At 49.6% G+C, this 27,980-nt stretch overlaps 15 protein-coding genes across 15 annotated transcripts; 5 read left to right on the top strand and 10 right to left on the bottom strand.

Annotated features, from left to right (window-relative positions):
- Positions 1 to 27: 27 nt before the first annotated feature.
- On the top strand, positions 28 to 606 carry N7484_003254 (cysteine hydrolase family protein; the record flags this gene model as incomplete). The annotated part of the gene is made up of 1 exon (XM_057113674.1): positions 28 to 606. One exon carries the CDS (start codon positions 28 to 30, stop codon positions 604 to 606), a length of 579 nt encoding a protein of 192 aa, XP_056973814.1.
- A 373-nt stretch (positions 607 to 979) lies between these two features.
- N7484_003253 (zinc-dependent alcohol dehydrogenase family protein) lies at positions 980 to 2,138 on the top strand (the record flags this gene model as incomplete). Its single annotated transcript, XM_057113673.1, has 3 exons — positions 980 to 1,141; positions 1,188 to 1,589; positions 1,644 to 2,138. The coding sequence occupies 3 exons, from the start codon at positions 980 to 982 to the stop codon at positions 2,136 to 2,138; spliced, it is 1,059 nt and encodes a 352-aa protein (XP_056973813.1).
- A 121-nt stretch (positions 2,139 to 2,259) lies between these two features.
- N7484_003252 (Copper amine oxidase N2-terminal) lies at positions 2,260 to 4,427 on the bottom strand (the record flags this gene model as incomplete). Its single annotated transcript, XM_057113672.1, has 4 exons — positions 2,260 to 2,468; positions 2,524 to 3,432; positions 3,491 to 4,070; positions 4,122 to 4,427. The coding sequence occupies 4 exons, from the start codon at positions 4,425 to 4,427 to the stop codon at positions 2,260 to 2,262; spliced, it is 2,004 nt and encodes a 667-aa protein (XP_056973812.1).
- Positions 4,428 to 6,390: 1,963 nt separating this feature from the next.
- N7484_003251 (uncharacterized protein) lies at positions 6,391 to 7,926 on the top strand (the record flags this gene model as incomplete). The annotated part of the gene is made up of 1 exon (XM_057113671.1): positions 6,391 to 7,926. One exon carries the CDS (start codon positions 6,391 to 6,393, stop codon positions 7,924 to 7,926), a length of 1,536 nt encoding a protein of 511 aa, XP_056973811.1.
- Positions 7,927 to 8,051: 125 nt separating this feature from the next.
- Positions 8,052 to 8,858, bottom strand: N7484_003250 (uncharacterized protein; the record flags this gene model as incomplete). Its single annotated transcript, XM_057113670.1, has 3 exons — positions 8,052 to 8,259; positions 8,308 to 8,379; positions 8,443 to 8,858. The coding sequence occupies 3 exons, from the start codon at positions 8,856 to 8,858 to the stop codon at positions 8,052 to 8,054; spliced, it is 696 nt and encodes a 231-aa protein (XP_056973810.1).
- Positions 8,859 to 9,317: 459 nt separating this feature from the next.
- On the bottom strand, positions 9,318 to 10,308 carry N7484_003249 (class II aldolase/adducin family protein; the record flags this gene model as incomplete). The annotated part of the gene is made up of 3 exons (XM_057113669.1): positions 9,318 to 9,674; positions 9,736 to 10,043; positions 10,101 to 10,308. The coding sequence occupies 3 exons, from the start codon at positions 10,306 to 10,308 to the stop codon at positions 9,318 to 9,320; spliced, it is 873 nt and encodes a 290-aa protein (XP_056973809.1).
- A 402-nt stretch (positions 10,309 to 10,710) lies between these two features.
- Positions 10,711 to 12,924, bottom strand: N7484_003248 (alpha/beta hydrolase; the record flags this gene model as incomplete). The annotated part of the gene is made up of 5 exons (XM_057113668.1): positions 10,711 to 10,935; positions 10,988 to 11,048; positions 11,108 to 11,186; positions 11,244 to 12,485; positions 12,537 to 12,924. 5 exons carry the CDS (start codon positions 12,922 to 12,924, stop codon positions 10,711 to 10,713), a joined length of 1,995 nt encoding a protein of 664 aa, XP_056973808.1.
- Positions 12,925 to 13,752: 828 nt separating this feature from the next.
- On the top strand, positions 13,753 to 14,243 carry N7484_003247 (uncharacterized protein; the record flags this gene model as incomplete). The annotated part of the gene is made up of 2 exons (XM_057113667.1): positions 13,753 to 13,996; positions 14,107 to 14,243. Coding segments are annotated over 2 exons (381 nt in total), but the record flags the coding sequence as incomplete, so codon positions are not given.
- A 382-nt stretch (positions 14,244 to 14,625) lies between these two features.
- Positions 14,626 to 16,797, bottom strand: N7484_003246 (uncharacterized protein; the record flags this gene model as incomplete). The annotated part of the gene is made up of 1 exon (XM_057113666.1): positions 14,626 to 16,797. One exon carries the CDS (start codon positions 16,795 to 16,797, stop codon positions 14,626 to 14,628), a length of 2,172 nt encoding a protein of 723 aa, XP_056973806.1.
- A 699-nt stretch (positions 16,798 to 17,496) lies between these two features.
- On the bottom strand, positions 17,497 to 18,003 carry N7484_003245 (DUF1993 domain-containing protein; the record flags this gene model as incomplete). The annotated part of the gene is made up of 1 exon (XM_057113665.1): positions 17,497 to 18,003. The coding sequence occupies one exon, from the start codon at positions 18,001 to 18,003 to the stop codon at positions 17,497 to 17,499; it is 507 nt and encodes a 168-aa protein (XP_056973805.1).
- A 512-nt stretch (positions 18,004 to 18,515) lies between these two features.
- On the bottom strand, positions 18,516 to 19,346 carry N7484_003244 (esterase/lipase family protein; the record flags this gene model as incomplete). Its single annotated transcript, XM_057113664.1, has 1 exon — positions 18,516 to 19,346. The coding sequence occupies one exon, from the start codon at positions 19,344 to 19,346 to the stop codon at positions 18,516 to 18,518; it is 831 nt and encodes a 276-aa protein (XP_056973804.1).
- Positions 19,347 to 19,875: 529 nt separating this feature from the next.
- Positions 19,876 to 21,989, bottom strand: N7484_003243 (uncharacterized protein; the record flags this gene model as incomplete). The annotated part of the gene is made up of 4 exons (XM_057113663.1): positions 19,876 to 21,278; positions 21,343 to 21,510; positions 21,602 to 21,773; positions 21,888 to 21,989. 4 exons carry the CDS (start codon positions 21,987 to 21,989, stop codon positions 19,876 to 19,878), a joined length of 1,845 nt encoding a protein of 614 aa, XP_056973803.1.
- A 1,185-nt stretch (positions 21,990 to 23,174) lies between these two features.
- N7484_003242 (uncharacterized protein) lies at positions 23,175 to 23,766 on the bottom strand (the record flags this gene model as incomplete). Its single annotated transcript, XM_057113662.1, has 2 exons — positions 23,175 to 23,612; positions 23,677 to 23,766. The coding sequence occupies 2 exons, from the start codon at positions 23,764 to 23,766 to the stop codon at positions 23,175 to 23,177; spliced, it is 528 nt and encodes a 175-aa protein (XP_056973802.1).
- A 1,062-nt stretch (positions 23,767 to 24,828) lies between these two features.
- On the bottom strand, positions 24,829 to 25,206 carry N7484_003241 (uncharacterized protein; the record flags this gene model as incomplete). Its single annotated transcript, XM_057113661.1, has 1 exon — positions 24,829 to 25,206. One exon carries the CDS (start codon positions 25,204 to 25,206, stop codon positions 24,829 to 24,831), a length of 378 nt encoding a protein of 125 aa, XP_056973801.1.
- Positions 25,207 to 26,058: 852 nt separating this feature from the next.
- Positions 26,059 to 26,457, top strand: N7484_003240 (killer toxin; the record flags this gene model as incomplete). Its single annotated transcript, XM_057113660.1, has 1 exon — positions 26,059 to 26,457. One exon carries the CDS (start codon positions 26,059 to 26,061, stop codon positions 26,455 to 26,457), a length of 399 nt encoding a protein of 132 aa, XP_056973800.1.
- Between the last annotated feature and the right edge of the window lie 1,523 nt (positions 26,458 to 27,980).

The raw sequence follows: 27,980 nt of genomic DNA, 5'->3' as shown, positions 1-27,980 counted from the left end.
ATGACCATTCCCCTCAAAACACCCATAATGGCTACCCGCACCACCTTGCTCCTCCTCGACGTGCAAAACGGCATAGTTGACCAACTCCAACTCCCCGAGTCATTTTTCCAAGGCATGACCACAGCTCTCACTGCAGCACGCAATCATGGTCTGAATATCGTGCATATCGTCACAGCCTTCCGAGACGGCTACCCTGAGAGCAGGCCAACCAATTCGTTCATCCCCAGCGTTGCCGCGCGTGGACTCTTCAAAGAAGGCGATCCCTCCGTGAAAGTTCATGCTTCCGTCACTCCAATTTCCAAAGAGCCGGTCATCACGAAGCGCCGCGTCTCTGCTTTCTGTGGGACAGAACTCGACATGATTCTCCGCTGCGCAAACACCAACCACATTGTCATCGCGGGACTTATTTCTAGTGGTGCTGTCTTGTCTACTGTTCAACAGGCAGCGGACCTCGATTACGGCGTGACCATCTTGCGGGATCTGTGTATGGATCGGGATGAGGAGGTGCACCGTGTTTTGATGGATAAGGTTTTCTTTAGGAAGCATTCGGTTGTCAATGCCGAGCTGTGGGTCAGACAGTTGGAAATTAAAGCGTCGAATGATTAGAAATCGGGCCATGTCCTTGCTTGAATCATCTATTGACATGGAACCAGCGATTAAAGTGGTGCGACTGACTCGTGTCGAGGGCTTTGCGGGTCAGTTTATGAATCATGTTTATCTTCAATGGTCCAATCTTGAATCATGTTCATCCTTTCATCTTTCATCACAACCATGGATAATGTTCATTTTGGCTCTAAATTGTCACTGGTGTGCTGACCAAGCCCTCTCCCCCCGTCTCGCGGCTTGGTCAGCACACCACTAGTGGTCAATGAGGAGTATGACATTGATTGCTTGTTTTTTCTTTTCTTCTGGACTCCATGTTACTACTTGATCATTTAATCACAACAATATCAGGGTATTTGCGGCCAATTCACGCAACATGGCCTCTACCTCCAGTCCTGCGTGGGTCCTCACAAGTCAATCTTCATTTGACAGCCTGCAGTTGATTGATAATCATCCAACCCGCCAATTGGGCGAGCATGACATCTTAGTAGAATTACATGCAGCATCTCTGAACTACCGAGACATCGTCCTGGCCAAGGTACGCCACTTGAAACAACATACAACGCCCAAACTAACTCAACCAGGGCACAATTCCCCTCCCATTCTTCCGGCCAGGAGTGATTCCAGGCTCAGATGGTGCTGGAGTAGTCGAAAAAGTCGGAATAAGCGTCAAAGGTTTCCAGCCCGGTGACAGGGTATGCACATACCTCGCGCCACATCTCCCTCCCTCCAAACCAGCGTCCATGGCAGATATCTGCCACGGTCTTGGACAAGAACTCGATGGCACGCTACAATCTCATGGAGTTTTTCACGAAACAGCTCTTGTCCACATGCCAGAAGGGCTTGATTATCTTGAAGCAAGCACATTGACATGCTCCGGGCTTACGGCGTGGAATGCTTTATTCGGTGTTGAGGGGTACAGACCCAAGGATAAAGACTATGTGCTCGTCCAAGGGACGGGCGGTGTTTCCATTGCAGCTTTACAAGTATGTTCAAGTCCATCTGGCTTTGAATTCTGGCCTCGTTAACATAAAAATTAGTTTGCCTTGGCTGCCGGCGCAACTGTCATCGCTACTACAAGCACAGAGGCGAAAGCAGAGCGACTCCGGGCCCTTGGTGCCCACCATGTCATAAACTATCGAGAAGACGCCGACTGGGGCGCCACGGCCAAAGGGATAACTGAAAACGGCGAAGGAGTACATATTGTCGTTGACGTTGGTGGTTCATCGACTATTTCACAGTCGCTCAAGGCGATTCGCATTGGCGGGTTGATCTCTCTGGCGGGTATGCTTGGAAAAGAAGAGGAAGGGCCATCGGTGCCGAATATGATGGATTGTCTATGGAATGTATGTGCAGCACGTGGATTTCTCCTTGGGACCCGGGACCAATTCCGGGAGATGAACCAATTCATCACGAAACAAGGGATCAAGCCTGTTGTTGATGAGCGGGTCTTCGAATTTGAAGAGGCTAAGCAGGCTTATGAGCTCCTAGAGAAGCAGCAGCATTTCTCTAAGGTTTGTATTCGGATACGATAATCTCGCTTCAAAGGACTGTTTGAACAATTGGATGTATAATAAATCAGTGCTAATCTTGTTGGATTATTTACTATATATTCCAGCTGTGTAATATTTCATGAATCGTGACTATTCTATCTTCTTATAGCTTCACTTGGTTCCGGTCCTGGGGACCTGAGCAACACGTCGGCTCAGGGTGCTCAGTAGACTTGTTAAACGACTGCGAAGACTGAGGCACATCCAAAGCAGGATTCTTGGTGAAGAATCCATCCGGCTTCAGCATAACGCTAACGCGCTCCATAGGCATGACAGGGAAATCTTCAATGCGAGGGTTGTGGGTAAGACCGAATGCTAGAGAATGTGAGCTAATATCTACACAATTGGATATCAGAAAAAAGAAACTTACTGTGCCATAAAACGACATCTTCATCCTCGACAGCATCACTTCTGCCAGCCCAGACCTCCACACCTTCAGAGCTCTTGCTTTGGTTCGTAAATTCACCTGCAGCGTAAAGCTCATCATCTTGGTACTTGGTGACCCAAATCGGACGAGTCGCGAACTGAGCACGCTTCGTTCCGAATGACTTTGGCGAAGCCAGCATCATTTGACTAGGCGATGTCTGCAGCTTGTAGGCAATGGGGTGATGCGTAATAGGGTTGACAATGTTATCATTGCGGATCTTGAACACACGGTGGCGGTCCACGCTGGTGAAGGCGCTACCACTCTGCTTGATAATATTCTTCTCGGTCGTGTAGCCCACCGACCAAGGGTTCGAATCATCTTCGGGCATAGCCACGCTATCCTCGTAGTAGATGGTGTTCTTGAAGCCATCCAGAGCGGGATCAATGCGCAGAGAGAACAAATGCTGGTGGAAGGGAGCCATGACACCCGGACCAACATTAGTACCCCATGGTACTGTCTGTCCGTTGGTGTTGTCGAAAGGCACCGTGGAAAGGATGCCGGTCGCACGAACCTCCAGCTCAATATTAGCTGCTTGGTCGAAAATAAAAGCGAAGATGTACTCGTAATTGGCGACGGTGCAGATCATCTGCACGACCAGCTGCCGGTTGCGAACGACGGTCGCAGCGCCACTGCGGTAGTTGGTGTGTTTGTGCTGGAGACCGGCGTCTTGCTCGTGCATGCAGATAACATTCTTGAGCTGGATAGGAGCACCCTGGGCATCTGTGCGGTAACCATCGAAATACTTAATATGACCTAGACAATCGCAGCCCAGCGCCAGCTGGTTGGCTGTGATACCGAAGCCAACATCACCGACATCAAAGGCTTGCTTCCGGTGATACGGACCACGGGGATCTATATCAGTTAGCTATATTCCATGAGAATCAATTGAATTGAAAGAACCATCACATACCTCCGTATGGAACGGTCATCTCCGAGAACGACAAACGATAGAACGTGTTACGTCCGTCGTACGTCACGTTATGCAACACCAATCCTTCACGGTTATTGAAGCCCACGCGGAATCGCCATTTCTGCCACGAAACAGCATTTCCGATAACACTGAAAGAAGCACCCTCGGGTTGCTGCACAATGTATGGTTTCAGGTCCGTGCGCAACGGCTCATCCAACAATTCATGGGCGTACTGAATGGTGGGCACAGGCTTCCATGGCTGTGTTTCTGTGGTTTGATGATCAGCACCACCAGGCAGATAGTCCATGCGGACAAGTTGGTGAGTAATGCCATCAAAGACTGGAGAAAATTGGCAAGGAAGAGAGTATTGGTTATTGCCAGGGTGGTCTGTCGCCACAATGTACATGTAGCACTGGAATAAGCGACGGGTCTCCTTGGCATCATCAGTTCCGTAAATCCATGGATCCAGGCAGACGGTCATGCCGGACGGAAGCTTTAATTTCTCAATCTCCGCTTTAACAGCTGGATGATTCAGACAGACTTCCTCAATCTCGAGCATTTCATCTACATCAAGCGGGCCCTGTCCATTGTCAGTAAGTGAGGTAAGGTTTTCTCTGAATGAATTGCATACCTGGACATCCTTCGGAAGTTCCTTGGCATACACAACGGATTTTGTGTCCGCATTCAAGAGGGCCTTGTAGAAGGACCCATTGTCCAAACGGTGGAACAGAACCACAAGCAAACGCGCAGGCTTGCGCGGTCGAGGCTTACCCAGCCTCTCGGCTTCAATGTAGGGAATCACATCTTGCTTAATGGGTTCTTGAAGGTCAATGCGCTTGTATCGCAGCTTGACACCCGCGAAGGCAGATTCCAAGATCCGAACGGCCAATTGAATCTCTCCCGGGGTGATGGGGTCAAAGGGGTGGAGGCTCGCCATGATGAATGGATCCGATCAAATGATTCAAACAAGATGAACTCTGGATGACCCGGCGATTATCCAGGACTTATATACCCACTCCGCATCCCCAGCCCTTGGCAACTCTTTTGAGTAAATCTTTCGCCAGATGGGGGTTTGGTTGTGATTGGTTGAGCGCAACCCACTGGGCGCGACTTTTCCCGTTTGTGGTTTAGCGTTGAAAACCGCTGATAGTCGCCTGGTGGTCATTGGCTCACGGAGTTGGAGATATCAAAGTTGTAGCAGTCGGAGGCATTAGAAATAAAAACACGGGATTGACCTTGAGATAAGTTCCGAAAGTTTACTGAGTAGCGAGATCAAATGTCTATTATTATTCGTTCAACTTGCACAGCGTGCGACCTCGGGACATCTGGACCGTTACAGTAACATATGGCCCCATAATATCTCGAGCATCCACCAATCACAAAGGACCTTCTAATATTGAGTGTAAACTCGAGGCTATGGAAAAATTCCAGACGCTTACTATCTATAAAAACCGACGTTGATAGCAGTTGTTCGGCTCAATGTTACCCAGCTATCAGCTTCAAGGCTAGTTAACCAGTTGATGAATATCATGTTTAAGGTGCTTTAGGGTTCGGGGTTATGGAGCGACTTTGACTAGTCATTATCATTATATCTCGGAAAAGTCTGGTTGAATAATACGAAGAATGAAAACGTGATATAAACTTCCTCAGATATTAAAGGGCTGCAGTGGGTAAAAAGGGAGGCGGGAATGCGAATAGCCTCATGGCTGAGCGGGACGAAAGTAAACATATAGAGGGGAGTGTGAAGGGCTTCATGTAAGAAAATGGCCACGTGGACCCCCTTACCATAACGTGAAGCACTTAGCAGTCGAATGTTAGGAGAATAAAATAACAGATGTCAGCCCCTAAACCATCGTGGCCTCGTGGCACGAGCACCGCATCAATCCTTCAGTTGGATTGATCCCCAAGGCATGTAAGCCACCCCAGAAAAGAATGCCTAATGTTCATGAGACCAGTGGCTTCTTCCGGGGATTTTGAGCAGAACTAGTAAATCGAAGTTATCCATATACTCGAGTTTGGATCTTCCGGTTTCACACCCCGAACAAAACTTTGAAACGCGGTACAAATCACCCTTGGCTTGCAGAAGATCAATCTTTGTCTGCTCTACAAATACGTTCATAAGGTTTAAGAATTCCTGTTCTGGATTTTCCTTTACCTTATCGCTCCCATATTCCAATATCGCGGGGTGTCTCACTATGACATGCTTATATACATTTTGGTATCCTTATTAACTTTCGATGAACTTGGTACCTTCTAAGGTCGAAATTATTGGAACGATGAAACAAATGGATAATATTAATTATCAAATGCCACCTACGCCATTAAATGCCAAAGAAGTCGATGTGACCTCTTAGGACTCCACGTGTAGTCGTGAATCGAGGCGTAATCCAGGGCCGAGAATGTCCCACGCTAGGGGCCACAGAACTGTCAGTTCACATCGGAGATCTCCGAGCAGAACTAGATGAGACTGAGTTAAGCAATGTTTAGAGATTAATCAATTAGTGAGAAAATGTGATCGGTCAATTAAGATACTGCTGATGCGTTGGCTAATAGTCGAAAGGGCGCGGGCCAAGACAGCCAAGATAGGAAGGAATTCAGGGCTGCTACAATCCATATCAGATCACCCTTCCAAGATCCAACGCGACTCAACATTCCACTTCGCCCCCGGGCGAGACTGTCGCGTACCTAGCCAAGACTACAAAACCATCTCGCGCCGCTCATCGCGTGTCTACCTGCTAGACATGCATCCGACACCTATTGCGACCATGATCTTCTAGACATGGATTAAGGCAAATTCAGCGCATTAATATTTACAATTGCTCACAGAAGCTGATTTTTACAATTGCTTTGTAAAATCTCACCTCAAAAGCCTTCGCAAATCTTCATCTGCAATATTCGCCATGCGGTGGAGTAAATGTATACCGCTCATGCTCGCCAGCATCGACTACGCCCTGGCGTCCCACAGACATCTCCATGGCCATGGCCATCTCATGCCACACGCCGAGAAACTCGAGCCTAGGGACTTGGCATGGGCTGATCGAATTCCGGCCGACATGATCATCGAATTCCGCACCATCACAACGACGGTCTACGAGGATTGCGCGCCAACGAATACCATTTATGTCACAACAACCGTGATTGAAGACATTATGATGGAGCCAACTCACATGCTTCCTGAGCCTACATACCCCGCTATCAAGCAGGCACACTTTGCAGAGCCTGAACTCACGACAACAGTACACATGACCCAAACTGTGGTGAATGTTGTGACAGAAGCACCCGCAACCACGACAATCGGCTCGATCCCTGAGTACGGCAACCCCGATGACCTCGGGCTTGATATAACTGCGCCACCTCGCGAGGTCATGTTGGAGAAAACAACGGGTGGGGTTCATTCCACAACTACGGTCACTGCATCCTTGTCTGGGTTTGGTAACGCGACCGTGACAGTTGCCCTTGATATCACCGAACCATCTAGGGAGGTACATGCAGAGAATCCACCAGCCAGACAAGCGCCAGCAAGAAAAGAGCCAGGCAAAGAGGGCACGCCGAAAAAGGCGCTACAGCAGGAGGAGAAAGCGAGAAAGCCACCTGTCAAAGGGGCAAAGGGAAAGGCCAAGGCCGTAGGACATAAATCCAAGAATCCTGCACATGGACTACTCCCAAACCTCCCAAATTTACCCGGTCTTCCGCAACTGCTCCCAGGAACAACAAAGCCAGTTCTAAACTCAATCGGCGAAGTGCTCGATCTCAACGGACAGCCCTTGCCACAAGACCTCCAGTGGACATCAGTCCCCAAAGAAGAAGAAGCCTCAACAGATGGATTCGGAGACCGCACCGCTCCAAAAGGCGCTGGAATTAAATACCGCGGCAACGTCGGCATTCCCTGGGGCAGCAACATCATCGCCGTTAGCCCGACTGAAGCCCACAAGTACAAATACGTAGCCCAATTCACGGGTGCGAACGCAGAGCCATGGACAGTTATTGTCTGGAACAAAGTCGGACCAGACGGTAAATTGGACGGGTGGTATGGACACTCTGCATTGACGTTCGTCCTTGGACCCGGCGAGACGCGGTACGTCGCCTTCGACGAGGACTCGGAGGGTGCATGGGGTGCGGCGCCTGGAACCGATGGGCTTCCGACGGACCAGTTTGGTGGTTATACGTCTACCTGGGGAGAGTTCAGTTTTGGGGACTTGGAGAATAGTGGCTGGTCCGGGTGGGATGTTTCTGCTATCCAGGCGCAGCTTGCTCACCAAGATGTCCAGGGGATGCGGATTTGTCAAGCTGATGGGCAAGGGTGTTCGACGCTTACGTCTGGTGCTAAGAAGGTTGTTGATGCTTATACACAATCGGAGCGGCATAGTGATGGGATTGGAGGTGCTGCTTCTCCGGGACCGGTACGGCTGGTTGTGAATTTGGATTATAAGGAGTAATGCGCATTGCTGATTCTGTATGCATGTATATAAGGCGTTTTGGTTTACTTAAGCAAGCATAATGTTTTTATATACAGTACACGAGTTTCTTCACTCCGCAGTCTTTGCACCCTGCGAATTCTCCTCTACATAGCAGGGATGTTCATGGCCTCGATGGTCCAGACCTTGCCACCCTGGCTTGAGGCCAGTCCGGTGTAAGTGGCTCCAGCGGCAGTAGCAATGGTGTCACCGAAGGTAGTGTCAGCAGACTTGAGAGTGATGGTGGTGTTGAGGTACTTCTGAGGAGCGATAGTACCGGTGCAATCATCATTGCACTCGGTTCCGGTTCCGTATCTAATTCTTGTTAATTGATATAAGACAGCCGTGATCCAATAGACTCACCCAGTCATGTACGGTCCGGCAGCGATAGAGTAGGTAGACAGCAAATCTCCAGTCTCAACATTGGTCACAATCCTAATTGCATTAGCTTATTCATTCCTTTCAACGTAGGTAATTGTTTCAGGATGATCTGCTTACTGCTTCCAAGTCTCTCCATCGCTCTCAAGGTTGTACTCAATTCGCACCTGATCGGTTCCGCTAACGGGACTTCCATCACCGTCGAGCTGACCGAAAGATCCGAATACACTGGCACGAACACACCACTGGCCGGTGGTCGCACCGCACCACGCATTGCTAGACCAGCTTTCCAGGGTCGTCTGAATCAAATCACCGGTACCGTTGGACATGCCGGGCCACAAGAAGAGCTCTCCATTCTGAGTAGCAGGGGCCGCACCGGGGATGATCGTGGTCACGGCATTGACAATGGTGGACTTCGTCGGACCGAGCGACACACTTCCACCCCAGCTATCTCTCTTGACGCTTGTGGCACGTCCATTGAGCAGGCCAGCGCTAGCAAGGCCAGCACCGGCAAGGAGAGGAAGCATGATCTGCATAGCGGCGGTATTTTCTTTCACGATAGAAGGAATCACACTTGAATGAAGATGATCTGCTACAATGGTGACATGGTTCCTAGCCTGCTATTTGTACTGCTGCTTCGCATCGCCGCGGAAGCCTTTAGTGGTGGATTGATTAAAGAGGTGTCAGCCAAGACCCCGAAGTTTCAACTTAAAACGCATTAGGATGAGGCCGCTAACCAGATAAAACAATATGTTCTCCACATAGCGCACCGTTGATTGACGCATTAATTCTAACTATGCAGGGACGGAGCATAGTCCGAGAAGTGGATATTCCCTTCAGACAAGGCTGGAAACCCGACGAATAAAGGTCTTTCATTTAGACATGCTGTCATATGTTGGCAAGTGGAGAAGACCCCATTCTTCAGGGTTATTCTCCGCCTTTTATTTACAGGGGACAGCCTAGCTAAATGTGGAGCTGCCCCCCGAGACGACAAGCTACTCCAAGTACTCACCCCTGGTATCTCGGTGGATCACGTCAAATAATGGCTTCGCACTGAACCACCCGGCTTTCGGAGTCCCCACTGTTTTGTATGTCAGGGCCGCGTCGGCATCGTCAATTTTAACCGTTGCTCCACCCCGGCCTGCAGCCGCCGCGTCTGCCAATAGCTGTACCTGGCAGGACTTTTCCAGACTAACAAACCAGAAGACGGTTTCCTCAACCGACCCGCCGACTGTCAGCAGACCGTGGTTCTGCAAAAGAGCCGCCTTCTTGTTTCCTAGAGTCTCGGCGATCCGTATACCTTCATCCTCTTCCAGCACAACTCCATTGAACTGGGTATAAATCACATGATCCTTATTCAAGCACCAAAGGTCAGTGCGTCATTCAAGAGGGAAGAAAGGAAGTGGAGCTCACGTTATAGAAAGCGCAGGAATCCTGCGATATAATATCAAGTGGTCTACCCAACGAGCAAAATGCCCGCCCATAAAGACTGTGCGTATGAGCCGCACAGATGACATCAGGCCGAGCTTCATGGATAGCCGAATGAATCATGAACGCCGCCGCGTTGAGCATACGGTTCTCTCCGCCATCAATCACCTTGCCGAGGTGATCAACCCGGATGAGGTCGGAAGCTCTCATCAGCGAGAAAGCGGTGCCAAACGGGTTCACCCAGAATGTCGTTGGTTCCACAGGATCCCGAAGGGTGATATGTCCAGCAACACCTATACCGGAAAGCATCAGTATTGACTAAGATATCATTATTCATGATTGTCTTTTACCTTCATCATAGCCAAATTTGCCAAAAATGCGGAACGCGGCGGCGAGTCGACCCTTCAGATACTCGCGCTCCTCGACCTTATCTGCAAAGACGGGCATTTCAAGCATAGTCATCTTGACTTTCGCCTTTTCGGCGCGAGCAGTCCGGTGCAGGTCATGGGCCTGGGCGCTGACGGAGCTGGCTAGATCGGTTGCAATAGGGGGTGCCATTTTGACTGGTAAGTGATAAAATTATGGTAAATTCAAGTCGAGAATAATGCTTGGAAGTTGAATCTCATTCCAAGGTTTATATTTGCGGGGTTACTGGCCTGTAATCGCTGTAATTGGATTGGATGTAAAGCCGAGGTCGACAGTGGAGGTTCTCCGCATCGCCACTGATAGAGTTCGCGGTTGTCCGAGGTTTACTGATCCTGAGTAGGGGTAGGCAAAATAGCAGAGATAATGAACTTTATTCTAGTGAATTCATTGATGGGATATATTGAATAGAGGTCGCTGTATTAACTGTGAAAGAAAGACGAAAGATCCCCCTCCCCCCCTTGCGTCGCATCAAGGATATAGCCGAAAATGTCGTACAAGCGCTAAAGACCACGAAAATCATTTATCATTCATTCATTAAAGAGCAAGATATCCTCGCTTCGTCTCTGCGATCAAAACTTCAAACAGCTTCCGATCAGCAGCAGTCATACTTTGAGTGGTTATCGGCATTTGGTCGATAGGTCCCACCATTGGCTTCAGATCAGCCTCACAGATGGTTCCGACGTCAGGAAGATCACCTGTTTGGAAATAGGTTCGAAGAGACTTTGCTATGCACATGGACGGCGCGGCAATTGTGGTGTGCTGAATGAATATTTAGCTGCGATTCAATCATCAGAGAAACAGAGCGACTCACCCCTTCTGAATCTTGCTGAAGCAAGACCGATCCTGGAAATCTATCGGACATATGTTGAGCACTGTTCTTCTGTTAGGAATCTGGATATACCGGAAGTTCTTTGAAATCGAGAAAACATACTTATACAAAGGCGTGACTGGATCTAGAGTATTTGAAACAAACAACATCGGATGTGATGTGACAATGCCATCCCATGGCCCTACACCATAGATGTTAGCACTGTAGCCTTTCACAGCTGAAAACCTTATGTTCATACCTTCGAACTTGTATTTCGCCCTCGCTTTCCATCCTGCACAAGCAAGTAGCATCTGAGCCCAGTAATCTCCCACCGTCCGGCTATCAGCTTTGAGATCCATCCACATCTCTATGAAGCTCTCCAGGGTGTTCTCGGCCAGAAACTCCGCATCCGTACACAGAATAGCAGACATCGCATATAACGAATTGTCTTGTCCTTGTGTACACTGTGGAGACCACGGTCCCATGATACTGCATTCATTTGAAGGACACGTACTGAAGTGCCGACGACGCTTGAAATCCGCCATGGGGACAGGATCCCCATTAGCAAGTGCGCCTATCTTCTCCGCCAAGACAGGGAAAACAAGTAGTGGCTGGTAAACTGCTATGCGAAGAACGGTTTTCACGTCTGTCCAGGTGACAACCTCAGGACCCCGGGTAGAAGAGGCCATAACAGGAATTGAATTGTTGAGGATCTGGTTCTCAAGTGCCCAGTACGCGTCTTGAATGGCAGATGAGCCTCCAACAACGTAGAAGGGACAACCATCTGGGCCAACGGTATTGCAGTAGAGACCAAAGCGCTCGAAAATAGCATCAGCATCAAGGACGACGTTCGGCCCTCTATTTTCATAGTACTTATCCATATTAACAACTCCATCGAGCACAGCCCGGGATACTCGATTTGGAAAAAGCGCTGCAAATGTTGTACCCAGGACCGTGCCGTACGACCGACCCCAGTATAAGAGCGGTTCTTGATCCCGGTACCATTTTGTACGCTCGGCAATTGAGCGCGTGGTGTCATAGCCATGGCATTTGTCATGCTCTTCCTGTGCCTTGAGACCTTCCCTTTCACGCCACTCCCCGTGGCGTTCAACAATGGTGAGCATGTCTCGTGCAACCAGCGGAGTGTTGACGTAAGCCATCATCGAATCATTCTGTTGGATATCATTCATCTCGTAAACCGAGCAGCCTTTGTTCAGCGCAAGGGTCCGCTGCCAGCTTTTTCGCAGGGCATCATCGCTGCTCCCGATCATTCCCTCGGCCTCGACTGCCAATTCCCAATTTCGCTGAGACGTTGAATCAGGAAAACATGTCACCGCCGGCGTTGTTTGTCCAACTCCGCGGGGATCAAATCCAATAACATCGAAGTACTTGTCATCGGGACCGCCGAACTCTGAGAACGGGTCATTCTCAGCATCGACAATTGTCTGGAGATGTCGTCCTGACAGGAACGCTTGCAAAGTTCCAGGCCCCCCGGGACCACCTGTTTAATTATAAATTTATGATTGTCACCGATTTTTGACACTGGACTCACCGGGGTTGATCAGCATGGCACCTCCATAGCGAGGGTCTCCGACAGGCACCTTGGCAGGGATCTTCACTATCGCCAATACAAATTTTCGCCCTTGTTTTTCTGTGCTTTCATAATCCATTGGCACCTCAAGGCGAGCACACTGGAAGTCATTACCACAGTCATGATAATACAGCGACTCGGAGGGCTGCACTTTTTCCCACCTGAAAGTTCCCGTGGAGAACAATGGGTCCGGATTCTGCAACTTCTCCACCAGAACGAAGTTAATCCAAGATTTGACAATAACCACAGTTGCTAAGAATGCGAGTATCCAACGGACTACCTTCTCTCGACATGGTCTCAATCGTCTCCCTAAAACAGGACTTGAATCCGAAGATTTTAGGTCTTCCATAGCTCACGCGACTATTATCAGCGCAAGGACCCCCTGACGAATTCCTCAGATTCATGAAGCGACCACAGCGACAGTATTACCCTTAGGCTAGAATACACAAAGGACTGTTCATCATGCTCTTGCCCAAGACGAGGGACCCTTCAGTAGATAAAGATAACAACAAAGGCGGGAACCCAAGCTGAACCATGGTTTGTCGATCGAAGGATCCACGCGGGTGGGGTCATCTTCGACGCAAGGCCTATCATGACCCAAAAATGTAGCGGTGGGAGTGTAGTCGATCACGATACCATCCACCCAGACCCGCTCATTGGCGAAGATACCGACCGAAGGTCGCAGGCGCAGAAAAAGAAAAAAAGCGAAATTGATCGGCTGAGAAATCGCTGCATTCTGATGGGCTGCCCGACTGCCGAGTCCTGCAGCTGTGATTTCTGGGATGTGGCGGGGATGCAACTGCGACATGATAAGCATCACCATATCAGATAAGCAGCCAAATAGGTCTTGCAGTTCCAAGATGCCGGGATTGGCTGTGGGGTTGGGTTGATGGTGTCGCACGGTTCCTTGCGGCCTGCTGCGGGGCGACGCCATAAAGTACTGGAATAGCGCAGTACCACTGCAGGGCCTAGTAGGCGACTTCTCAAGCCTAACACAACGCTCAAACTCGTTGGAACTGACACTGGCTTGGTTAAGAGAGACTAATGAAGAACACAAAAGGCATAAGATTGGGGATCAGTCGGTCGGCATCGTAACACAGCGACACTCGACCTCCTACGTTACCCACAGTCATCGTGAAACCTTGAACCTTCTATACCGACTAGAATAAGAACACAGTCCCCTTCAAACAAAGAAATCAAGACTGTGCCTCAACTGAAAGCCTACATCGACGAGCTCAACAACCGCCCCTTGCCTGGTACTATCCAGGCCATCGCCGACCTCTTCCCAGGTCTGACAAGAAGCTTAACCCCAATTCGTGTCTACTTGGTCCAGCACCCAGAGTACGATGGCGAAGCACGCCTGGATTATTTAGGCAAATCCTCCTGGCCTGCGCTGGCCGCTGCACAACAGAACACGCCCCGTTCCAAACCCCACTGACCCGTCACTCACTAGACGAGCCATTCAAAGGACTCTACGGCCAACTGTGGAAGATCCCCTGTGGATCGATGGTATCTGAGCCGTCGGAATTAGAGGTGCTTGCTGCCGTGGAAATCTGGATGCAACTATCCTGGCTGGATACCACCATGGCGGTGCTTTCTGTTACTAGGAGCTGCAGTTGCGCGATATGTGGGGAGATGAGAGTGTGTGTGGGTCGCGTCACAGCTTGAGGAAGAATGGGGCGGAGGATATTGAGTCGATGTGCACCCCAAGCACAGGTTGAAGAGGCCCTGGCGCGGACCGAGACAGCGGTGGCTAGCAGACTTGAATCCGAATTCTGAACGGACATTGTTGATGTTTTATGCACTTTGAAACAAAAGGTTTCAGATCAAATGTAATAATTTGTGTTTGACTTGACAATTGATCCTAATAAACGGTGATTGATATGTAATCGATATCTCCAAGAGAATAATCACCAGATTTCCGAGTTTTCCAACTCCCACAACATCAAATATGGTAGCGTTAAAAGCTAATAAGCCGCTTCGAAATGTTTCCCTATTCCTCACATAAATGTTTAGCAAGGGTTATAATTACCTACTTGATATCAAACTTTCAACCACGACCACCACGCTTTCCACGACCGCGATCTCCTCGACCCCGATCTCCACATCCGCGGCCGCGGTCTCCACCCCCACGACTACGCTTTGAGGGGCCTACTGATTTGGACCTCGCTGGCTTCGGCACACCCTCAATGAAGGAGATACCATTCACTTTCATAAAACTCTCCACTCCCTCCAAATACTCGACAAATTCATGGAAGTCATGAAAGTCCTTCCATGACATCTCTGCGTTGTACTTGAGGGGTTCAACAATCCGATCCCAAAGGTGCCGCAGGCGGTTATGATTGGTGCAATTCCAGTATTTGTGGTAGCGCAGCATGCTGAAAACAAAGTCCCGCACAGATTGTGTGGGCCTTTGCTTAATTGACGAGTAAATGCGACGGCACTCCTCCTCAGTCCCATCGGGCGGGAGTAACTCCACGAGAAAGGTGCAGAAGGTGAACCAAGTAACCTTTGGGAGCTGTCCAGCGTACGCGTTCCATTGATCCACTAGCGGTGCAGCAATCACAAGCTTGCCGGTCTCGATCTTCGTCTCATCGTTGCAGTAGAATGTGGGGAATTTCTGGAAGTGGAGCTCTATGTGACAAGTGAAGTTTCTGCATTCCTGCCAGTCGCTTGCCACGTATGTGGGAACATGTGGCTTGGGCGGGGTTCGCACAGGAGGAGCTGAAGTATTCTGAAAAGGCGCGACAGGTGATCCAAGTTGGATATGCCGGCGTTGGGTCAGAGGCGAAGCAAGTGGGATATGTTGGCTTTGCACTGGCGGCGCCGTTGTATGGGCTCTAGGGGCCATCCTTGGTGTATGCCCTCTGGGCGCTCTTGGGGGCGAACGGTCTCGCCTCGGTGTTAAGTAGTGGCTGGCCGGTGGCGAGCGGAAGCGCTCTCTGGATGGTGAACGAGTCCTGGGTCTGCGTGATGGGGAACGAGGTCTATACCCTCTAGGTGGGGAGCGGCCTCTACCTGGTCGAGATGGTGAACGCGCTCTAAACCTGGATGCTGACCTCGCTCTATGCCTGGAAGGCGAACGCATTCTATATCTGGAAGGCGAACGAGGCCTCACTGATCTAGGTGGAGAAAACCCTCGGGCCGGTCTAGAGGGCGAAGGCGAACGTCCCCTGGGATATCTTGGTGGCGAGCGCTCTCGGGGCCCAGTGGGTGGAGCTGGCGCCTTGATCTGTCCATTATGTTGTTCCACAGGCAACTTTTGAAGTCTTTGTTCCAGCCTCTTCTCAGCATCAGACAAAGCAGACGTCGAGGATATCTGCGGCTGTGGTTGCGGGTTTCCTAACTGTGGCGGCTTATTCTCCACCTGCGGTTGCTGGTTTACCACCTGCGGTTGCTGGTGTCCCACCTGTGGTTGCTGGTGTCCCATCTGTGGTTGCTGGTTTCCCACCTGTGATTGCTGGTCTCCCACCTGTGATTGCTGGTTTCCCGCCTGTGATTGCTGGTTTCCCATCTGCTTTTGCTTTTGCTTCTGTTTTTTTGACATCTGCTGTGGCTTGTTTCCCGCCTGTGGTGGGGTTGGATTCTGCTTCTGGATCTTCGCAGGCGACATATCGTTTTCTTCGCCGAGGCGCTTTCCAGCTGGCTGGTTTGCCAGAGGCGCAGAAGCTCCATTTGGAGTGGTTGAAGCCCCATTGGCTTTCTTTGAAGCAGCAGTCGCAGCCGCCAAGGCCCGCTCCTGCTCCACCTTCTGTTTCCACACTTCATAGCGTGGTACCACCTTCGTAGGTGCAGGCGAAGGGTTTGAAGCTTGGGGCGTATTTCCCGGTGGGGGAACAGTTCCTGACTGAACTCGAGTACCATTCTTAGTGACGCCGTTGACTGGCGTTGCGTTGTGAGTGTGTCCATTGGTATAGGTCGGGTTCTCAGCGTTGGGGCTCCTAACCGACTCTATGAACGCTGCCACCATACTACTCGTATCACGAGCAGCTGGAGCTACCGCCAAAGTTTGCTGTCCATCTGCTACATTTGAGCCTATGGTCGCATTTAGTTTGTCCGTCGCGTCTCGCAGCTGTTTCTCCTCCTCCGCCAGCCGTTGCTTCTCCTTCACAAGCAGGGTTTGAAGCTCAATGTGCTCGCGTTTTTCCCGTAGTGCCTGTAGCTGCGCCCTCATCTCACGCATCTGGGCACTCATCGCCGATTCTGCCTCTGGCACGGCCATCGTGGATGATTCTGCGGGAGAGATAAGGTGTGTGTAGTGTCGTGTGGCCAATTCAGGAGACACGCTCCTCTAGATTGTCGAAGGGACAGGGAGCAAGTCTCATTGTAGATTCCAGTCTCTGAACAAAGAGGAAAAATGACTAGAGACTGCTCAGAGTTCACTGGGAAAATAAAATCAGCAAATCTTTTCCACTGGGGTGTTTGTGATCAAACGACCTCCTCATGGATATTCTGCTGGGTTCCAATCTGCTTCACCCAATCAAAGGGCTCTGATGAGATAGCGGTCAGGCACTACCTTTTAATTGGAGCAACCAGGAAGGCGGTGTGGAGTTCACGCATCAAACAAAGCCACTCAAATGTGACGGATTAACTTGCTCTTTCTTCAAGACAGTGATATTGGGGATCAATGTTACCTCGAGACTCTTGCGAGTCAACTTTTGGACAAATTAAAACTCAATATACGAGTCCTGGCATATGAGTAGAACCAATTTTCAGCACCCTTGGTGCCTAAATCGCTTCCTAAATAGATGTTGTATTTTAACATGAAACTCTACGGATACACACGCTACCTCTGTGCCACTCACTACGTAATGTCATTCGGAGGATCAACGGCAACATGCAGACTACCCAAATGCGCACGAAAAGGACTGATGGTTCCGTGCAACTTATCCAAGTCAAATCCTTTGATTAACGCTGAGCTTCAGGAAATCACAAAAGGTAAAATATAGTCCACCTTGCCTAGAGGCACGCTTTCCTTGCGCAAGATGCTATACGCAGTAGTTACATGAAAAAAGATGTTAGCCTGCATAATGCATGCGTATGTAACCCCAGACAGGGGTGGCATATTCCCTCCCAGAGGCGTGGGCTCGACAACCTCGCAGTGTTCGAGGATAACGTCTTTGTCAACGGCGTCGAGGGCTTGGAGCGCCTTGTCGATGCGAGCGTACATTTCTGCATATGTGTAGACAACATCCTTACTCGTGTCATCGGTAGGGAATGATTCAGCTGTCAGCTTAGCCAGAGCTAGCGATGTTTGCATGGTTGCCGCGAACACTTGGTAGCTAAGTGATTTCATGTCATCGTGGAGTCGACAGGATGGAAGGCTGGAAGCATTGGGCTGCTCCTCGGCTTTGTGGAGTATATGTGACAGTGAAGTTAGAGCACGCTTTGTCTGGAGAACAAAGCCCTCATAAAGGGTATACACCATTCTGGCAATCGGATATAGGGCTATTATTATGTGAAAATGTGAAGAAACTTTGGTAGGGCTGGACCTTACACTTGAACAGGGGAGGCTGGTCGGTTATATAGCTTACGTTTAGTCCTAAGAACGTGGGTAAGCAGCGCCTTGGGCAGCACGTTAGTGATCACATAAGCACTAGCAGAGGAGGGAGGATTGATCTAGGCTACGGCCTCTGGCGATCGAGGTGGAGCACCGTCCCCACGACAGCGCAAACATGTGTTTTTATAGGTTGGGCATACAGTAATGAGGCTATTAAGTGGGAGTCCTGAAATTGAATCGACACAATTTGGATTTATTTTCCGCGAATGAAGTCGCAGGAGTGCGGAGGTAAAACTGATTTCGGAAAGAACTGTACAATGCTTTGATAACCGATTCTTATGTGCAGTCAGACTAATTAAGCTAATTACGAAATTATATAAATATTATGCCCAAAATGCGACAAATCCCCGATGCTAGATCTCCTGTCCTTTTTTATATTCTTACTTGCCAGGAGATCCGAGCAAGCAGGTGAATTTGCGGTTAGGAGTGTCCTCCAAGGCGTTCTTCACCAAGTTCCAGACATTCCAGTCATAGGCCTCGCCAATGTGACCAACGGGATCGAGCTTGCAAGTATCTTGAACCCAAATATTATTGACTCCCGTCTCATTAACGAACGCAGTGGTAGTCGGGGTGACCAGTTCATCATACTTGGAAGCAATGATGGTAATAGTGTTTCCGGGCTGCGCAATAGGCTTTCCGTCATTCAGGCGCTCGATAGCAGGGCCATCGGGGCCGAGGTCATTGCACGCAGCACAGCCCACAACGTCCAGTACATCGCCAACGATCGCGCGAGTAAGGTTGCCACCAACGTATGCGAGATCGTAAAGATTGGCGAAGGTAGTGGCGTGGGTGGGAGGCGCGATAGCGACAATTTTATCGATCTTGTCCGAGACGCCCTCGAACTTGGGCACGTAGAGGGATTGGAAGGCACCCTCCGAGTGGCCGACCAAGTTCACCTTGCTGTGGCCGGTCTTCTCAACCACTTCCTTGATGTAGTCGGCGATCTCGGGAGCAGACTCGCTGATAGCCTTGAGGCCGCCCACAAAGGGAAAAAGTTCGTAGGCACCATAGGTCTTGGCAAATGTGCAGTGGCCCTGGAGTTGGAACCAGTCCTGCATGTAGTTCAGGTCTTCATACCAGGTGGCGCCCAGACCGTGTAAAAAGACGATGGGGTTGGAGTCGCTCTCGCAGGAAAAATCGTTGACTAATGTCGCGTGGGCGGCAGGAGCGGCCAGCAGGGCCGAAGTAAAAAACTGACGCAATGAAGGCATTGCGATGGTGGGTTTTTTAGGGTTAAAGTGACCCATGGAACGTGTCAGGACCGGGCTTATAATGGGAAACTGGCACGGACGGTGACATTTTGAAAGATCTGATCTATCTCCTTTTCTTCAGCTCATTTCCCAGATCGCGTCGGATCCACCTGGTGCCTGGAACTATTGATTGCACATCGCAAATGTGGAGCTGTGACTGGTCGGTATAGTGGACCCTCGGGTCAGATACAGCTTAGCTCTGTCATGGTGGGGAAGTGTTCCTGCAGGTCCGACCCAATGACAGCGCTTTGGGACGGGGGCTTTTGTCATCTCTACGGTCCTCACCTCGGCTCGCCAAGATGACACGAGCGTGCTATTGCGTGGCTACTGTGATTACTTAGATGCATATGCATGAATTGAATGCTCTGTCGTATAGAATAAATTGAAGTAAGCTTTTAGGGAGTATCCCATGAACCCGGACCCGAAAGGATATCTAGCGCTCAATAATTGCAAATTATGGATAATTACATCTGCATCATCATCGTCATTATCATGCTGCGTTAAGAGGGGTGCCTTCCCTGGCTGAGAGCTCCGACATGCCACCGCCCCAAAGCGCTAGGGAATGGCGCTTCTCAACCAATTGCAGCACTTCAGTCATAAAAGCCCGCTCGGGCCCATTGTCAGGGAAAGCCTCCCATGCCACGCGTGTAGGAAACGCAAGGCGGTTGATCATGTTTCCTGGCGCTGTGAGGATATAAAATGCGTATGTGCGGCAGATACCGCATCCCAGTTCGTACTGCTCTGGAACGGTGACCCGATCCTCTGGGCGAGTATCTATCGAGGATAGAATTAGGCGGAATGCGTAGTAGACACACATGGTTTGTGCAAGGAGAAGATTGGGATAAGAGAGCCTGGTTGGTGTGTATACAGCTCCGGTGCGCAAATCTCGTCTTTTGAAAACAGGGAAGTCTTGATCCTCCGTCTGCTCGACCTCTTGCGGTGGGCCATCTGGGTAGCTCTTGACAAAGTCATGATACCACTGATAGAAGCGAGCAGTGAGATCGGTGATCCCGTTCCAAAGCGCAGCCTGTTTGGACGCAGTTTCCTGGGCGCCCATTGCGGATGGATCCTGCTGCGCTTTTTTGAATGAATCAGACTGGGACAACAGTGCAGGCACTTCCGTGGCGAGATCAAGTAGATGATGCAGGATATCCTTGGTAGTCGTCCCAGCCGACCATGGAATTGTCTTCCATTCCTCGCGCGCTAAAAACGAAGGTTCTCGACCCGCGCATGCACCAGCAATCCAATAAGGTCGGAGCTCAGTAAATAAGAGATGCTCAACACCATACATGTGATTCTCTGGGCCACGATGCTCAATCAAGCGCACCGCACCTCTAACATGAGCTGGCACACCACTACTTGTAGTGCGCTCCACACTCTCAAAGGCAAGCAAAAGTGTCACTGTTACCAAAGTCGCTTCGGACTTGGAACGCTCTGGGTCAATCAATGCATCTTGCAATTCACGCAGAACGCGGGGGTACAGCCGAAATCCCGAAGCTTCGAGTTGTTTATTCTGGATAGATCGACCAAAGAAAGCCACAGAGACTGCTTCAAAGGCGTCTGAGATAAGTGGCGAAAACATTCGAATCTCTGCGGCGGCTCTCAATGCCCCCGCGCGGCCAGACTTGGTGTCAACCTGCGGGCTGAATGCGTCGACAAAGCGCTCAACGAATACGTCAACGGAGGGCCGCTGCATGCCGATCACATAAATTGTACTGGATGAACCCGAGGAGTCTGACCCGTTGCTCAGAGACATTTGATCTTCGCTATCTTCATCGTCAAACATGGGAGGATCATTGAAATTGAGGTCGGAGCTTGAGTCGCTTGCTCGCTGGCGGATTGGAACAATAGATGATGGCGGGGAAGCAAGGGAATTGTGGTATTTGTCATATGCTAATCGGCCGTTGTGTGAGCATGCGCAAAATTGGCTCTAATGGTGCTGAAATGGTTGACTTACCTTCATGACCCTCCCATGGCCCTACCTGCACCAAATCTTTCTTCATCCCACCATGAGCGCATCGAACCTCGCGCACAATGTGGTCAACCACACTAAGCGGGGCAGAACGAATAGACTCAAATAAGCTCTCAAGCCGGTCCAGCCGCTCAAGATCTTGATCCTGAGACCCTGCAGCAAACGTGTCAGTAAAAGTCCCACAATTGGCTGGATATTTTTCCCGAAGGTACCCGCTAGAGGTAAATAAGGTCTGTCCACATACCATCTTGCCTCTCATCTATTCTCGTCCTCAAGTCCCGAATCTCCGCCCGCAGATTTCGGATTTCCTCTGCCTGGCTGACGGGGCGCGCCTCGTCATCAGGCACGGTTTCGTAAATGCATTTTGACGGATATCCGTGGGCGCAACATGCATGACAAGGCTTGATACGGTCACACTGGCGGGTTTACGTTAGTTTCGGTGGCCCCTGTTGAAGTATGTAGTGGGACAGGGCTCCCGGTACGGGAACGTCGGTCCCTCCCGTCGCAAGCGATCTGAGCACGGGACATACCTTGACCTTGCGGAGTCGGCAGACCTTACAGGAGCGCGACTGGCGGTTTGGCGCCTTCCTGACTCGTGAGTCGGGGGCGGATGTGCGCAATTCACCGACCATGGGGACGCGATTATGGGGTGGAAGGAGAGGAGAGAAGCATGCTGCAACCAACGGCGCTGCGAGATTTAGGGAAGTGAGATTCGCCCCGAGATCTCCTTCTCGGGGCGGTGGGCCGTTTCACAGGGGCCCAGTTTTGGGTTGGTGGTAGCTTCAATAGCTTGACCTATGGTGGCTCCGATAGGTCGATTGGAAAGTGGTTCAGCTCCGCCCGTTGCGACCGGGTCCGCCACGCGACAACACCATTGGCGTGATGGAAGATTATGAGACATATGAGGCTGTCAGTCGCCTGATTTGGTAATGAGGGGCCAGTCGTTGGGACTGCAAGAAGACCTGTCGGATTTGTTGGAAGAGAAACTGTGGATGTCTGACGATATGGGATCGCAAGCTCCTCCGCGACCCGTACCAAACTTCCATCCCACCGGTTTATCTAAAAAAGAGTGGTCCACCTCCCTGAGCAAACTTTTCGATTTCGCGTAATGATTTTGTGGACAGTTTGCCAATTTTGGGTTGAATCTTTGAATACCTACTGTCCATGTTCTTAGGTCTTGATTGGTGCAAAAATTGTTGTTTGGTCTAGGCACTATGTCATTCCAAACGATTCATACTCAACATTTCCAAGGTTCCAAGACAGAAACGCTGGGACTAGGAACGAGAGATTCTTCGTGTAACTGATTTTTCCATAAAAGGAGAACATAAATTCAAGCTTGGAGCACATGTACTGTAATGCATGTAATGTGAGCGCGCTGTACGGGTCGGGATCACCTGATCGATCTCATGAGTAAGCTATACTAAACCCAGAGTTAACTTAGAAAAAGCATATAAACATGAGATAATCTGAAACTTTAGGGCATATTTGGTGGTCAATCGATGAAGCTATCATCAAGCAAAAATGAATATACATCTAAAGACATATTTAGTATATTAAGTGTAGTCCCTTTAGCTGATGTCAATCGCGCGATATACAATCTTGGGTGTTAGAATAGAAGTGCTGTTCTAGAGATGATATGAATAAGAGTGGTAGTGCAAAGGTACTACAGTGATAGTGTCTGATACTATAGGTCTATATTGATTATGATATAATCGCTAGAGAACTTCCTGAGCTCTTAGTTCTTAATAAAAGATAAAAGAAGGTTGGCACTATATATTGCGGAATAGGGAGCTATATACCACTTGAGATCGCAGGCTTCAAATAGGTACATTAACGACGTGCAACATCAGGGTGTTGAGCAATTGGATAGCGCAAGCTGTAATCTCGCTGATGTAACCCTTGTCGATCCAAATGTAGGGAAGAATCCAGAGCAGGTGACCGACGACTCCAACAACGAATGAGCGCGCGATTCCAGCTGCTTTGAGCTTCTTGTCTGCCAACATGACAGAGTAAAAGTAATAAGAGGCAGGCATGAAATTGACTAGAGTGCTGAGAAGGCCTGCGTTGTATTCACCATCCAGAATGGCTCGCATAACGTGCGTGAGACTGTTGAACATAACCATTCCATAGTAGTTGGCGCCTCCGACAGAAGGATTGGTATACCGTAGAGACCAGGCGCCGATCCACATCATGATGCCATTGACGCTCCAGACCGGCAGAGGAGTAGCCGGACAATTGTTGAGGTCTGGGTAGCCCTACAGCAGCACATGTTCAGCATGAGAGACCAAGCACTACAAACAACCACTAGAACATACATACCAGGTTCTCACACAGTGATCGGTGAAAGGAGTAAGGAACGCCTTTGATGTCGTATCTCCATTCTTCGAATCTACTATATATTCCGATCATCGTGCAGCACTTAGCGCCATAAGGTCACCTCATGGGGCTAGAAGCTGCCCCTCACTCGGTTACGAGGTCAGTTCCTATCCCCTTCCTGAAAGCATAAATGAGATAGTGTGGCATTTTCATGGCTCGATCATAGCAGAATTCCTCCCTGCTCGTAAGACAATCTGGTGTATTATTAACCGGGCCAAGTCAAAGTGACTAATTACCTAGGTAGCCGCTTCCGATTAATATATATTGGAACCAGGGACGATGGAAAAGAGCGGAAAAATTAAAGGTGCAGGTGATGGAAGCCCTTAACCTAGTGCTAGGGCCGGATCATCCTGACACTCTTACCAGCATAAATAACCTCGCAAATACATACTGGAACCAAGGTCAATGGAAGGAAGCAGAAGAGCTACGTCTTCGGGTGGTGGAGATCCGCAAGACGGTGCCGGATGAGAACATGCTGACACTCTGACCACTATTGACTGTTGATCTGGAGAACATGGTGTGGATGGATTCTCGTGCCCTTTAATATAGTAGATCAAGAATATGACTTAAGGAGGCTTGGAATTGATTTCTGATCTTGTAGAGCTAAAAGTTTCGATGATTGTTTTATTATCTTCAACTGCCCCACGCTCACCGAGCTCGCCGATTTCGCCGCGCCGGCTGAATGCTCCGTCGCTTTGTACGGGTCCCACATTTCACTTTCTACAAAAGCTCACTAGTCAGAAATTATGAAATGACTACGTGGAAACTTCGGTGTTTACAGCTGGAGACTTCGGCGCATCGAGGATCGCAGACAGATGGTTCGTGCGTAGGTCTCATCTCTCGCGTCCGAACATCTGGATGGCACCACAAGGCCTACATCAAATGGAGGATCCACTGACACACATTCAGCCCAAAATTTGGCAGCCATCAAAGCCGAAGAAAAATACCCTTGGCCAGAATTCTTGATGCCCTTCTGCCGCGTCTTCGGGTTCCGATTGGGGGGGGTTTACAAAGCGGGATGAGAAACAGATGAAGTATGTCTCTGATCCTCCTCCAGAACTGCTACACTAACAACCAACCCAGTGGAAGATTAACTCATCTAACAGCATTGAACGTCAACTCCCCATCGTTCACATTATTGTCGCCGGGATAAAACAACGGTATACTGCCACAGTTCTCACAACCATGCTCCTGCAGCTCCCTCGCAAGCGTTTTAATAGCGGACCCCGGTGCCCCACCCGAATTCTGCAAGAACGCACAAAGACTGTAATCCTCATCACCAGAGCCAATGCATGCTATATGTTCGCCATTATCGAACCAAGTGTCGTCGTCAAACTCCTCGATTAGGCTAACGACTTCGCCCATGCTGGGACACTCGGTAAGGACACAATCGCTGCTTCCGCGGCAGTTTATGCCGAGGGCTGCTGCTGTTGATAGGAGGAGGGAGAGGGGGAGGATAGTGTGGAGATGCATTTCGTGCGTAATACTTCCACTTTGCTCTTTTAATGTTGTCAGCTTGGTTATTTCATGGCTGCCTGGCTGTGGACGTACTTGGGAGGATATCTCGATTATTCGGCTTCTGGTATTGTGATTTGAGAATAACGACAGTGATGGAAGTTGTGGATAGCAGATAGATGAGCATCATCGTGTAGTTGGTTCTTTATAGTCTATAATCTGTCGTTTGCCCTATGCAGCCCGAGTTCGGCGACCTCGGCGACCTCAGCTGTCCACCAGGCCGTCATTCTGAGCACTAGTGCGGTACTAAGCAATTATTAGTAGTATCTGCTGTCCAGCCCTACCAATCGGCAGGTGAATTGTTAGACTTTGAAGTGTATGTTTGAGAGTGATCTCTGCAAGTATGCTACAAAAATAGCCATAATGGCTCAGCTAGGTTACATCAGAATTGTCATCCCACGGGCTACCTGCTGGAGTGTCTCAGAGGAAGGGCTTCGATTCATCACGTTGCCTCTGATGTTCGCGGCAGCAGACATTGTTTTGCTTATTTTCAGCGGGATTTTCAAGGATAGATGAAGGCTGAGCTGATAAATATCTCATTCTCACAATGTAGATCGCTAGATTGGTGTTAGTATCGTAGGCTCAAGCCAATGTCTCGTAGTTGACCTCCGGAAATCGCCCTGTCGCTGTATAAGCATTTCAGAGAGCTTTTGAGAGTATAGAAACTTGATATTTCCTTCGAGTAATAGCATCTTCATCATCTCAAGCTTATCTTGAAACAATTCTATCAGAAAAAGCCCAGCAGTACCTACCTCCGCCCACCTTTCCTCCAATTCAACCGACTGACAGCCTGCCAGACCACCATCCAAGATGCGCTTCGAACACGTCCTTCTCGCAGCCCTCACCTCTACCGCTGAGGCCCTGGCCCTAGGCATAAACTGCCGCGGCAGCAGCAATTGCGGCGCCCCCGATGCCCCCGAACTAATCGACCAGATCGATCCAAGCCGGTGGTACGACAACGGCGAACAAATCGCCTGCCAGAATGAGGCTCTTGATGAAGGTGCTGTATGCGCGTTCCTCCAAAATTCCGGGGGCGCCCCGGCTTCGTCGATCATCACCCTCGCGCGGGAACTAGAAGATCATGGTTGTGGGGTCTGCGGCAGTATACCACTGTTCTACCCAAATGATAACAATGTTGATGATGGGGAATTGACGATCAATTTCGTGTCGGGTTCGTGCTGCTCTGGGTCAACTTGCATTTGCCCCTAGTCAGTGACTGAGAGGTAGGGTGCATGTATGTGGCGGGTTTGGGAAGTTACCGGGCCTGTTTGTACCTAGTTGTTCAAGGTCTGGAACTGAAGACTACATCTTTTGTTAATTTCAGGTACAGACTTGTCTTATTCAGTTAATTCATGCGCTCATAATGGAACTCGGAGTGCTGTTCCAGTATATACCGGTCCCTCAGATATAATTGGGTTACATCTTCTTGGTAGTTCAAGATTAGGCAATTTCCATCCATAGATACTTTTAGGGTGGCACGATGAATCCAAATGAGGAAGGCGCGATTTTCGAGTATGACACCTCCCTTTTTGCAAATCTCATCTCTTCTCTTCGTCTTGATTTTTCCTTTTTTCTTTTGTTTGTTTCGATTCGCTTCTCTTTCACCGAACAGATTTTAAATTTCATAGAACAGAAGATCAGCATCGAGAAAATTCTGGAGTAGGTGATTTTTGTACACTTGTATCCGGCCGCTTGCGAAAAAGTAATAGCGAGATCGTCCGAATGGAGGCATTCAAAGTATCGCCGGCACTTTTTAACTTGGTAACAGCCTTGTGTTTCATTGAGAAGTATCAGTATTAACATGGCATTCCTGCAGCCTTAGAGAGAGGATAATCAGGTAGTGCTATCTACACTGAAGGCATCGCCTGATATTCATTTGATGGGGATGTGCAGCAGCCAAGTGTCGTTAAGTCGCGGTTGTTGTTTCCTTTAATAGTAGCCAAATGGTCACCACAGATGTGTGCATAGGTAAATTTGATGAGAACACCGAGACAGTGATGGCAAAAGGCGATGCATTTGGCCATGATTGCTGTCATGGCGAAAACAGCGAGATTGGGAAGGAGCCACAAGAGCTTCAGAGGGAAGCTTTTGAGTTGTCTCAGGCTTGGTGCCAAGAAAATCCAAATTCAACTAAGCAGTCTTACTACTACAAGAAGAAAGACCAAGGCATTCAATGCTTTAACAAGCTAAAACGAAGCTGGTCATGTGGTCGGGTATTATTTCACGCACGGAAAGGCCATGAGACAGACCCAGCCACAGAGGAAAATGCTATATGCATGCCAATTTTCTCCTATTCAAATGATGTCAATCAGAGAACAAAGAACTTCGGGCGCCGGTTTCCATGTCACCTCTGCAGCTACGATCATCGGAGCAAACACCATGCTAAGAAACACGCGCGGGGAAGAAAGTCAAAAATCGCCAATCAAACCTTAAGAGATCCCACAGATCCACCCCCAATATGGTTATTCGACGCCCGGAGTTACTCCGACCCAAATGCCTGAAATCTGCGCATGGTGGCCAAATTACTGGCACGGTCCATCAGGAAAACCGTGTGCATCAAGCTCTCCTCGGCATACGCGGCTTGGCTGTGTACCCCAGAAACAAGTGGCTTTAACCGCGTGGGGTGTGCCACATGGTTCAACCTATCACTGGCCGAGCACGATAGTCACGACGCCATCAACCCTCGGTGTCTCTCCGCAGTCTTGATTTATTCCGCCCTCTCACTGGCCCAT

This window comes from Penicillium longicatenatum, assembly GCF_028827895.1.
Source record: "Penicillium longicatenatum strain IBT 33135 chromosome Unknown contig_2_segment0_segment0, whole genome shotgun sequence".
Classification (NCBI taxonomy): Eukaryota; Fungi; Ascomycota; class Eurotiomycetes; order Eurotiales; family Aspergillaceae; genus Penicillium; species Penicillium longicatenatum.
This window is presented reverse-complemented; position numbering and strand designations above follow the sequence as displayed.